The 12560-nt window shown below is 39.3% G+C and overlaps 1 protein-coding gene across 3 annotated transcripts in view; it reads right to left on the bottom strand.

Moving 5' to 3' along the window:
• sema5ba (sema domain, seven thrombospondin repeats (type 1 and type 1-like), transmembrane domain (TM) and short cytoplasmic domain, (semaphorin) 5Ba) overlaps positions 1-12560 on the bottom strand; it is a 332738-nt gene that overhangs the window by 265126 nt on the left and 55052 nt on the right. For 2 of the 3 annotated variants that reach the window (XM_041807241.1, XM_041807242.1), the window contains exon 2: positions 2445-2509. Coding sequence is in view for 1 of the 3 variants with exons in the window: in XM_041807240.1 (XP_041663174.1) it covers positions 2177-2181; positions 2445-2455 (16 nt within the window). In the remaining 2 variants the exon portion in view is untranslated. Of the gene's footprint in view, positions 1-2176; positions 2182-2444; positions 2510-12560 lie in introns of all 3 variants that reach the window. The other variant, XM_041807240.1, reaches the window with a different exon arrangement.

Raw genomic sequence — 12560 nt, 5'->3', positions numbered from 1 at the left:
GACTCTTTTTTGAGTGTATTTATTACCAGCCACTGCCAGATTTAGAGTAAAAACAGGTGAACTCCTGCAGCTGCAGCTAATCCTTGGCAATCAGGATCTTCTCACCTGGTGCTGAACTTTCAGACACCCTTGTACTACAGCTTCTAGTCAGGTAACCTGGCTCTTTTTCAAGCTTTGAATCAAGTGATTTTTTTATTTCACAGGAAAATCTGGGAAGTAAATTTTCCAGAGTAACAAATATTTTACTACAAAAACAGTCAAACTGTCTAATGGTCTAAATCCAAAATTCAGTCACATGTAGATCTCAGTGTTTTCACATGTTTACAGCAACCATATTCCAACATATCTGGTGTGAAGACACAAATTTTGGATTTCAATGGATTTTACAGGGTCTAATTCAGCTTCCATCATTCATGGACAGTCACGGCTGCAGCTAATCCTTGGCAATCAAGATCTCCTCTCTTTGTGTTGAACTTTCAGACACACTTTCTTCAGCCTTTGTATCTGGTGATTTTTCAGTGAGTTTTTTGCCTTTACTAACACCTTTTTGTCCTCTTTTATTGCAGTGCCTCTGTCTTTCTGCCAGTGCTCCTGCCAACCATCTGCAACGACCCTCACCATGGTTTGCACTGTTATAATTGTTTGTGAAATAAACTCCTTTAACAATACTTCATCCTGTGCTCTGCTCTCCTTGTCACATGTTCATCACAACTTTTTTGTTCAATATTAGAACATTATGTCTAATACTTATGTATATATATAGACAAAAATATACTTTATTGCTCCTCCATTTATAGGTGGAAAGGCTGCAGGATGATCTATTTTGGATACATGAAGCTCTATATAATGAGGAACATCCATCTATTTAGAGTAGGATGCAGGTCAACATAAAGTGATACCGATCTCTATATGGAGAAGAAATTATTCTATAATGAGTAGGAAACATTTCTATATAGAATGAAAAACAGCTCTATGCAGTATGGAGGAAAGCTCTGAATGGATTAAATACAACACTGTATTGAAGATCAGTCATGCTGTTGTCATGATGATTTAACAGCTTACAAAGGAAAAAAAAAAAAAAAACAAGGTTGAGGATTCTGCTCATGTACCTGCCCTCACTTTGGGAGTATCTGGAGTTGTACGACCAAAATTTCAAATGTGTCAGAAAGCCATCGACCAGTCTGGAGCAGCTGGTCAGGCTGTAGTCGGGTCATGGTTGGCTGTCGTATCCCTAGATACAACGTCTTTCAGTCAATCGAACTGAAAGTTGCCACGACTTCCAAGAGAGTCATGAAAATCAGATGAAATCAGATGAAGTCTGCACAGTGCACACCTGACTTGAAACACAGCGCTCATTCAGGCAGTCTGGAAGCCCTTACTCTGACATGAAAGTCGAGCGATGTTGCAGCCAAGATGTGCCTCTCATGTATGCAGTCTGATCTGGGCCAAGTAAAATCAATAAAAGCTTCTATTTATGGCAAGCTCTTCTTTGTCTGGGTGCTTTTTTGTGAACCCTCACATCAGGTAATGTGGTGTTGTCAGCAGAAGAGAAATGAAACTTAAAACTACATTTACCGTTGATTTTGTCATACCACAGCAAGGAGTTACCAAAATACTGTGATATAAATTCTAGGCCAGATCGCCCAGCTATTACCTCTGGACTTACAAGTCATACCCACGTCTATAAGGTTAATTAGATCTGGTAGATTAACAGAAATCTGTGTTATACTGGTAAAAGCAAGATTCAAGCTGCTAATTTTAGCATGATTTTGAGTTTGCAAGGTTCTTAGAAGCTAGATATATGTGCACTGTTTCATTCTAATCAAATCAGTCACAGACGTGCAAATGCAGTGAAATTGACTCCAACCTGTTCTGGTGCAGGTGATGTCGAGAGGTGATTGTGTACTCGTGTCACATCTGATCTAAACAATTATTTCACTGTTCAGCTTCAATTAATCTCAAGGCACCAGAGAGAAACAGAGAGAGAGAGAGAGAGAGAGAGAGAGAGAGAGAGAATGTTCCATTAGCAGCCAGTATAAAGCAACTCCAGCTGTCCTTCCACCTCTCTCATCCTCCTCTCTTCCGCCTCCACGGCTCGACTCTCGCAGTCGCCGCTGCTTTTCAAATCACTTCAATCAGTCAGAATAAAGGGCTTTCACCGAAAGAGCTGCCTTACCTTTACTACAAAGGCCAGAGGGAGGGGAGACAGACATTTAGAGAAATGGAGCATTTGATAGAAAAGAAGAATAGTAATCCCTCATCGTAGAGATTCCACAAGACCAGAATAAGTTTGAAACTCCACAGCAAATTTGGCATATCACAAAAAATAACTGGAACAAAATAGAAAGGCAGAAACTCAGGCCAGAGAGAGAGAAACTAATCGAAGAGATGCACAAAAGTGGCAGGGAAAGTTTTTTGAATGAAAAAAATGAAAGTGTACTCACCAGCTAAGCATCACTGGGGTGTGGGGAGGGGGCTGAGGGGGCCGTCTGTCCTTTTCAAACTGAGTCTGGAAGTAAGGAGAGAGAGAGAGAAAGAGAGAGTGAGAAAGAGAGGAGGGGGAGGGGTGAGTCTTTCACTACTCATAAGCAGAGCCACAAAGAAGAGCTGGCGCTCTCGTAAACAAACCGCCAACTTTTCAATGGAGCAGAGAAGGCGGAGCAGGAATGGCTTTTAGACCCAGACTTCATGGGGTTCTGAGGGGCCAGAGGAAAAGAAGGACCTGCGAGGTGCCTTTACATGGAGTTAAGGCCCTAACTGGACAATAACAAACCCCAAAGTTCAGCACAGTTCAAACACATTAAACCCCACAGAACGACAGATACAGCGCCTCAGCCGGCAGAGACCACAGCTGGAATACACTCAGCTGATAACATTAACACGGATGGAAATGAGGTGAACGGACGCCTAATTGTGTTGAATCAAACACTAATATGCAGAGAGCACTTTCGGTTCCAAGCTTTTTGATCTCAACGCTACACGGCAAATTGGAACAAATAGCCCTGGTCGGTTTCTACGGCAACCTGTAAGAGCAGCTCAGGCTCGCCATCCCTCTTGGGGCGTCAGCGGTCGTGATATAGCCGCTGTTTCCTTCACTTTACACAGAACAGGCAGAATTAATGAAAGAGGGATTCATTATTGTCGTCTTATTGCACCAGTGAGAGCCATCATGTCTGCTTTGTTGTACTGTATAAACTAGGCCTTTATATGTACTGCTGCTTATTAGCATGAATGCAACAGACAGCTCTAACAGAACAGGCCTGCAACTTCTTTTGGTATAATGCTTGTTATTAGGGATGGGGATCATTAGTTTAAATCATTGACTCAAGTTCTTTCAACATTGCTTTATTTTAGTTGTAAAGGTAAAATGCTCAGATCTGTTATATCTATTTAACACGCTGGAAAAACCTCAAAAACATCAGAAACTGAATTTCTCTTCTCAATATTACTCTTGAAGCACAGGCTGTAGAAAAATTTAATTTTAAATCTTCAATTGTGATTAATCTTAGAACAACTGTTCAGTCTTACAGCGAACGACTGAAAGATGCATCAAATTCAGAAGGTGCTCGTCCTTAGAGTTCAACGCATTCACCTTACAGTGTTGATGTCTGTGACTGAGTCAGTAACTTCACTCATGGTGCAAAAGAATCTAATGGTCAAAGGCGTTCTGGGAAAAATCTGCTAATAACCTTGCAAAGTAGATGAATTCGCCTGTTTCCGTGTTTCTCACTGGCAAATCCATCTTGCAAAGCTCCCATCTGAACAGAGTGGGCCCTGTGAGAGAGCGACAGGACCAATTAGCCTTGTTTGAGGAGAAAGAGGCAGTACTTCCCGACGTGGCCGAGTCATGACGCAAGCTAGCAGCAACAAGAGGCCGGTGCAGTTATGGCGGAAGAGATTAGCATGGATGCTGCTAAAGCGTAAGTTCTATCAGAACTTGACGGCATTTCTTTGTTAAAAGAAAAACAAAGAACATTTTCTTTGCACTAAAGGGTGGTGGTGTACTGACATGTCTACAGTCACCATGCTTCGGGTTCTCTATGGAGTTTACTCCTCGGTAGTGCAGCACACCTATGACGTCAAGTGTTTTGTTGCTCTGACTGGCCCGTAAAGATGTGACAGACAGAATGTTCATCCAATCACCCTCTGAGTTTTTTTTTCAAAGGCTCTGCCCTTTCACAAACACTGTCTATGGGAGGTTTTCCAGATGGATGTGTGAAACGAATCCACCTGGCATGTCAGGCAAGCAGATTAAGGGATGATTGTCAAATAATAAAGCACAATGACAAAAATGTACTTTGTAAACTAAAAACAACAGTTAGTATGACTTAAGAATTTCAAGGTAATCAAGTATCTCTAATTTTGTGACTTCAGTTAAATGATCGGGTTTCCTGTGTTGTATTAGCAGATACGTATGAATATCCACACTGATAGGATGACCAGGGGCTGGTTTCACTCTGGTTTGTGCATTTCTGTCGAGAAACTCACCTTGTTTGTCCAGAATGACATAATAATGTCTCATATATTAAAATTATTGATTGGTGTACATATGCAGTTCTTAATGACCAATGCAAAAATATGAACCTGTTCATTTTCTACTGTGCTAAAGACCCATAAATCAATCTTCAGAGCACTGAACTTCACTTTTCATGCAAGAATACCCTTTCTTACTGACTATAGCTATGAATTATTATTTGTTTTTATTGATAGCGGAGAAAGAGAGAAAGAGAGAGTCTTAGCTCATTTTATCAGAAACCGTTAGATTTTTGCTTCTGAGACAATGTAAAGACAATCAGATCAGACAGGAACAATCAGCACTAACTCCTTTCTTTCTGCCTTTGTCTGACGGTGGCTTTATGACTTGTTATTTCAGTTATGAAATCAGAGACGATTCTATCAGCAGATGCAGTGTCAGTTACTGTGGATGTGATCAATGTAAGGAAAGATCTTGATAAAACCTTAAACGGGTCTCTAGAGCTCAGTCTCTCCTTCACATTTCTCTCTCTCTACACAAGCATATACAGCATAAAGTGACCTGATATGATTGGTTAAGACTACATGAAAGCTGCATAATTATAAAGTGGTTGCACCTTTAAGAAGGAAATTTGTATTTAGGTGTTAAATAACATTGACATATATAATATAAATAAGGTAAGGTATAAGTCCAGAAAAGTCTGTTGTCTTTCAATCGTTAAGGATGGCCTAAATGGAAAAGTGGGCTGTCCAGGGTCAATGAGACCCATCCATAATCCTGTGCCTGTCTGCCACATACATAAAATCATCATTAAACCAAACTCAAAGGTTGATATCATTTTGTGAGCCAACATTTAGTAAAAATACCAGTGAAAAAAAAACCAAACTTGTCCTACAATTTCTTGTGTTGTAAACAAAATGACCAAAAAAAGCATCAAACCAATTTACCACTTTATAAAACAGAACAAAGAACTATTTTCACCTCAACATTGAAATTCTTGGCTTTTGCTCTACCAAACTGCTATAAGGACTATTGAGTTTCTGCAGAGGATCCTCCAGCTTCATGTTAAACATCCATAAAACCAGGTATCCATACTCAGTAAAGGGGATTTTCCATGGAGCTAAGCTGAGAATTTAAGGCTGAGCAGCGGGAAGCGTCCGCTCAAACAACAAAAAACCTCCCCGTAATCTCTGATGTCAGTGTGGGATCAGGCTTTATTCACCGCAACAAGTGAGGAGGAAGAATTCTCATAAACTGCTTAGTCTGTGACCTATAGTCTTACTCGCTTTCAGACACGCACGCTTGCAAACGCACACACCAAATCTCCTGCCGAGCAGCCTCCACACCAGACAGTCAGACAAACAAAGTCTGGGAGAACTCAGCTGCGCTCAAATTCACTCCAACTTTATTGTCCAGATGACTGACAGGCTTGTGACATGATGTCACACCTATATACAAAAAAATAGGTATCATACTCTTTATTTAGTCGCCAAGAATGCAGCTGTTAGGATTATGTTGAAAGAAGTGAAGTCCATGCATGAAGTCCAAGCTGGTTTAAAGTCATACCTAGTCAAACGTGTGGTTTTTCATGTTTTTCCAACAGATGTTTGGTTTAAACTTGACTCGAGGAATGGTCAGGCTTTACAGGGATGATCTTGTTTGCTTTGTTGGTCATAGAAAGTCATTAATTTTGACATCACTCTCTTTTATATCCCGCTAAACTCCCCACATGATAAAACATAAATGAGCCAAGGCAATAGTCAAGGCAAGATTAATTACAGATCTCCTTCCTGATTGGTCAAGATAGGAGGTATTTATCATTCTTCAGAAAAAAGGTAGAAAGCAGAGCTGTTTTTTTTTTACTGTCTGCTCTTTCTGTCCTCTTTTTCCGGCAGAGAACCTGCAAAAGTAAAACATTTTTGCCATTTCTTTTTGTGACTGGCCTGAATAAATTCTTTTCATCTGAGAAATCAGAATCCTGAATGCATGTCCATCCTTTCCACTCACACTGCCTGCCATCCACTGGTGCTTGCCAAAAAAGCTGAAATGTGACTCAAAATCGATTGAAACGCACGTTCAAAGAGCATACTAGATTTTACATTCTAAAGCGCTCTTGGTTCAGATGAATAGCAAATAGTATAGAGTATGATAATAATCTTAGCATTTACACATGGGGCCGTTAGCTTTACTGTCCTTGATGTGTGAGGTTTTATTGTGCATCTTGTGTCAGTTTTATGCGGGACTATAAATGGAAATGAGCAATCTGGTGCAAACTTCTTTCTTCATTTATTGATGTATAAATGATCAAGGACATTGCACGTTGTCCTTTGAAAAATAAATCTTAAAAGTAATCCAAAATCTCCTGTGCAGACAGAAGCAACTTGTCAGTGGAGAAAGAGAGGGTTAGCATCATTAGCATCGTGACATTTATGGCAGCAAATATCATGGAGTGTGCTATTTTTGGACCCTGCAGTTTCACATCATATGCAGTTGTAACAATAGTAAATTTCTAACTCTACAGACACCTGCTTCAATATCATGGCAATAAAAACTACACTCAATAGAAAGGCTCATTTGACTCATTGTTTATACTAAGGAAAGGAATTCTAACCAACATTGTTCTAAAAATAGACACAAAGTATTTTCTCTTCTCTGTCTGTAATTTCTAATAACCTTACTGAGGACATTTCTTGGGCATTAATGTCTGTGTGGTGGTAGGGATGAGTAACCATTACTGTTGTTAATGAATTACATGACAGATTTCAGTGCTTCATTTTGGCACTTCACCATCTCAACCTGATCCCCTACAACTCCAAAAGAAAGGCATGAAATGTTATGTAAAGAGTTGACACCAGTTTCTTTTACTGACATGTGCAATTGGCATCATATTTCAAAATCATATTATTATATTACTAAGTCAAAAATCCAACCATTGTTTCTACGACATTGGAAATGAGAGAAACCTCAATGTCCTTTCGAGTATAAATGAGGGTTTGAATGAATGAATGAATGAATGTCCTGCTGCAAAAACAAAAGACAGCAGAAGTCACTGCAGTTACAATTACAAATATGATGGCTGCCTGAGATAGCAGCACCCACAAACCAGTGCTAGGATTTGTCTGTACTGTGGTTCACAAACTTTGTGTGAGGTCACGGCAGCCATGTCCCCATTAGTTTACACACCCTGCAGCTTCCACCTCAGTTTCATGTTATTTTTTGTTACTTTGTAAAAACAAGTTTAAAAAAAGATGAACCACTGTGGGCCTTTTAGGAGGAAATTTAAAATTAAAAAGACTTCCTGACAGACTGACGTTGCCTAAAGCCGTGTCACCACTGAGGCTAATGGATCTCCCTAACAGAGAACCATTTCAACTTCTCACAGCAGGAAAAAGCTGAGATTTCATGTAATATCATCATTAACAAGAACATTCTGAGCTGCAGAGTTTAGTTTCTCAGACAGTCTTTAGGTACTTTTATTCATTTTGTTCTCCAATAATGACTTAATTCCTCTAGAGACGACGACTTCACACAAACAACCACCAACAAGGATACACAAGATTATAGATATTTATAGCAGCAATTAGAAGCTTCTTTCTGTCTCTCCACTTTCCTAATCTTGAATCAGTCCTTGAAAGTCATGCGTCTGTTTGGCACTATGTGTGTTTCCGTGTGTGTTTGTGAATACTGAACTTGAGATGCTCTATAAGCAGCAGCCCTTTAGATAACAGCAGGAGACCATCGGAGAGGTCAGAGGGTCGAGTTCACACCCTTGCGCTTTATTCAGAAAACTTTCTTTCTGCTCTTCTAAAACTTTTGCAGCTCGCCAGAGTGCATCCTCTTTATTTCTGTCCATGAGAAGTGGTTATCAACGGTCGCCATCGGATCCAGCGGGGAAAATCAAATTCTCCTAATTAAGTGCCGGTTACTGCTAACTGAATCAGACAGTTTAATGAAGACTTAGCGGGAAGTAGGTGAAGAGGCGAGTTAGAAAACAGCATGGGCACACAACCGAATAACTCCTGGAGTTTATCACACATTCACACTGTATACTAGCATGGAGTAATGTTGCTTCTGCAGGCAGTAAAGGAAATCTGTCTAATTAGGAGCGAATTACTGCCTGCAGCTTTCTGAGTGTAGATCAGAGTGTAGCAGGGCGCTGCTGCAAAACAAAGTCCTTTTTTCCTGGTGCCACCCAGAGTCCAGAACACAGCATCCTCATTTCTACTGAACAAGGACAAGCTACAGGATATAAACTCACACAGAGGCCTTCTAAAACTCCTATTACTCCTATAGAGTCCTTGAAACTTCTGCTATCATCTCTATCCCTTCGGGTTTCACCACCAATAAGGATGACTCAGTGAATTCAGCTTAAAGCAGGACTTCAACATGGTTTTCTGATGATTTTCAGTCATAACATTTAGTTTTCAAGCATGTAGCTCTGAAGGTCTTGGCACAAAAAGTGCTTTCTCTTCCTAATTGATTTTGCATTACAATTTTAAAAAGCATTACGTGCAGAAAACTTGCACACTGAGTCTGATGTGCTTCTTCTATTCATTATGAAAATTTGTAGTAAGAAGAAAAAGGAGCCATCAAGCACTGAAGACAACTTGTGGATCTTTTACACCTTGAAAAGAGAAAGAAACTGGGTCTATTTACTCCTGACTAAAGATATACCATGCCTACTAAAAGGTGCTGGATGTTTTACCCTTTTATTGATTTTACAAATCCATCATGGTCAATATAATTTGGCCCTTTTGACAAAAAAATTACAAAAGAAACCTCTCTAAAACAGATTTCTACAAAGTAATGTCAATAAAATAAAAATATGTAATATAAAATATGAGGCTGCATCAATATTCACCCCATTTAAAGGGACGGACCTGATTCAACAGAGGTCCAGCCATGAGGTGCTGGTATAATTAGTAAAATGGGGATCAGTGAATGCGTCTAAATTAACTGTGGAATAAAGGCACCTGTGTCTGCAAAGTCCAGTTCTGGTTAATAAGTATTCCTGGCTACCATTACACCACGAAGACAAAAAAACACTAAGAAACTCAGAGAAAGTTAGTGAAAAGTAGAAGTCAGGGGACTAAAGGAGAAGACTGGTGAAACAGTGCTAATTTTTGCAGCTATTTTTAAATTTTTGACTTAGTTTCAGTCTTTAAATGAAATGCATTTTACTTTTAGTCAAATTTTAGTAATTTCTATCCTTTTTAGTTTTAGTCTAGTTTTATTTGACAAAAACTCAAATCACTTTAGTCTAGTTTTAGGCCATAAAAAGTCCTCACATTTTTGTCTTTACTAGTCCAAGCATTTTTTCTCTTGCCTAAATCTGGTACCAAATCATGGTAGTGTGTTCTCTGCACTCTGCTAAACTTGGGTCTCTGCTCTCTACAGAATAGCTACAGCTGCATAGTTTTTGACAGATTTACCCACAGTGGAGAAATATCATGGATTTTGAACTAGATTACATTTTAGTCTAGTTTTAGTCATCTTGACAAAAACTAAACTTAGTTTTTGTCAGTTTTAGTCACCACAGATCTATTTTTGTCACTCTTAGTCTAGTTTTTGTCATGGAAAAAAAGGCTGCGGACAAACATTTTTGGTCATAGTTTTAGTCGATGAAATGAACATTGTGGTGAAAGAGACCAACAAGACACCTATGACTACTGAAGGAGTTACAAGCTTCAGAAGCTTAAAGGAGAGAGATACGTTTACTTCCTTATAGTTGTAATGAATGTGGACTAAAATGTCCAAACATTGCAAATTTCCACCATGCAGTGACTAATTAAGAGGAGAAGCACACAGGGCTTTTCTCTGCCGTTCTGCTGTTTCTCTTTCCCCTCACATTCAGCCCAGTAAACAAAGTGTCAGCCAGATAAACCATGTAATGACACTGTTTCCAAATTACCTCCAGTTCACTGACCGACACAGACACCAGCAGAACAGTAGGGCCGACAGAGAGCATCACATTGCCCCTTCAATATATGGGTCACATTTTATTTTCTAGACAATTTAACCCAAAACTTCAGCATGTAATTGAATCAGGATGTGGTCAAAAACTTGTTAAATTCCCCGGTTCCAAATTCAAATCAAGGTTGCCACAGATGAGATGCCATCTATGTCATAGCTTCTGTCCCATATTATTCATAAAACCTCACAAACGAAGCATACGAATCAGATATAAGACATTATTCAGCGCTGATCAGAATACAGAGAAGAGCAATCACAGACCTGAAAGACAATGACCTCCACTTAAACTATTAAAAGCCTGAGCATGCATGGGGGGAAAATAAACTCCCATAACACTTAGACTGAATCTTTATAATTCACAGCCTCGGGTTGATTTCAGACTAAACAAAACACGACTACAACAAACAAGAGCATCACATCCAAGGGCAGCCTTACTGAGAACAAATGAGATGGAGAGAAAAGGCTACAAAACAAGACGACTCAGAGAGGTGAAGATGTGCTTTTACTGTGGTTTCAAAGGGGAAGAAGTGCTATTCTGCCCATAATACAATCAGGGAAAGGCATATCACATGAAACTAATTGAAGAACACCCAAAAAGGACAGAACTGAGTCCTGCCTACAATGATCACGTCACCAGAAATGGTAAGAAGTGTTCAAACATCAATAAAGAAGAGCTTTACCCTGTAGAGCCCAAATAAAGACATCAGCAGATAGAAGACGGAAACTGCATTAATCTAGACAAGGCCTGGTTTCCATCATACAGTTAGATTATCATCTCACCAGTTGGATTTAGTAAATGGTTATGACTATCGTAGCCATGAGGTGTATTCATTTACCAAGAAAAACAAGGTTAGGGGAAGAGACTCTGTTTGAAACCAGCAATAATGAGCTGGTCCATTTGGTCTATAGTGATCATAAAGGATTGAAATACCCGTTGACACACTGATGTTTTGTAATTTTCCCCAGTTACTGGCATTTTGGTCTCAGCATTTCCTGAATATGAAATTCCATATTTTTCCCAACTAGTCAGAGTGGTTTACAGTTTGGAGTCAGCTGAAGTGGTTCAGGTATCTGATCAGGAAGCTTCCCGGCTGCCTCCCGGTGGAGGCTTTCCAGGCACTTCCAACTGAGAGGAGACCTCAGGCAGACCAAGAACTCACTGGAGGGATTATATATCCCATCTGGTCTGTGAGTGTGTCAGAATCTGGTATAGGAGCTGGAAAATGTCACTGGGAAGAGGAATGTCTAGGTTGACTTTCTTGGTCTGCTGTCATTGCAACCTGGCGGGGTCATGCAAGCAAAAACTCTGGGGGGCTATGTTGGGATCTAGAAAGTTCTTCTTAGAAAAAAGGGAAGAATCATGTTATTTTCTGCATTTTTACTTAACAGCATGAGTGGTTTTAATTTTAAGGAAATCCTATTTCTGTCTCTCTGATATTTATTTTTCTCCTCAGATATTCTAAGGATAGTTGAGGTTTTCAGAAAACCTCAGCCAAATTATGTAAAATCCGTTCAGCTCATGTTAAAGGTATAACTACAGAATCAGATGGGGAAAACGCTCAAAGGGAAATATTATTTATCATTAATTAGGGCTGTCAAAATTGATGCGTTAAAGGCTGACTTTTATAGCCAATATCAGCATTCAATATTTGCAGAAATGTTCATATCTGCTGATACACATAATTCCCTTTTTAATATTGTGCATCTCTAATTTTAAATTATGAAAATTTCTTAAAAATTCCCTCTTGAACCAACTTAGTCTACTTAAGTCTCATATTTTCTTCAGATGAAACTTTAAAAGAAATAAGACTGTTGATTTCTTCTCTCTCTTCTCCTGCTTGAATTAAACTATTGTTATGTCATACTTGAAACACTTGGAACCAATCCTCCAATTATTCAGCCAATGTTTGGATTTATTCCACATCATTTCAAGCCGTTCAAGCACCAAGTTTTAGTCCTCTTGTGTTTGAATTTCTAGTTCTCAGGATGCTTTGAATCATTAAAATCCTGATCTAATAGCTGGAGTCATGATAATTTCATGCACTTAGATGAAATGTCTGATTTGTCTCAGAACTATACAGCTTCCATTTAACACAAACAAGACCAACAAACA

Source organism: Cheilinus undulatus, linkage group 15 (genome assembly GCF_018320785.1).
Source record: "Cheilinus undulatus linkage group 15, ASM1832078v1, whole genome shotgun sequence".
Classification (NCBI taxonomy): domain Eukaryota; kingdom Metazoa; phylum Chordata; class Actinopteri; order Labriformes; family Labridae; genus Cheilinus; species Cheilinus undulatus.
Note: the sequence above shows the minus strand (reverse complement) of the source record. Positions and strands in the feature narration are given on the sequence as shown.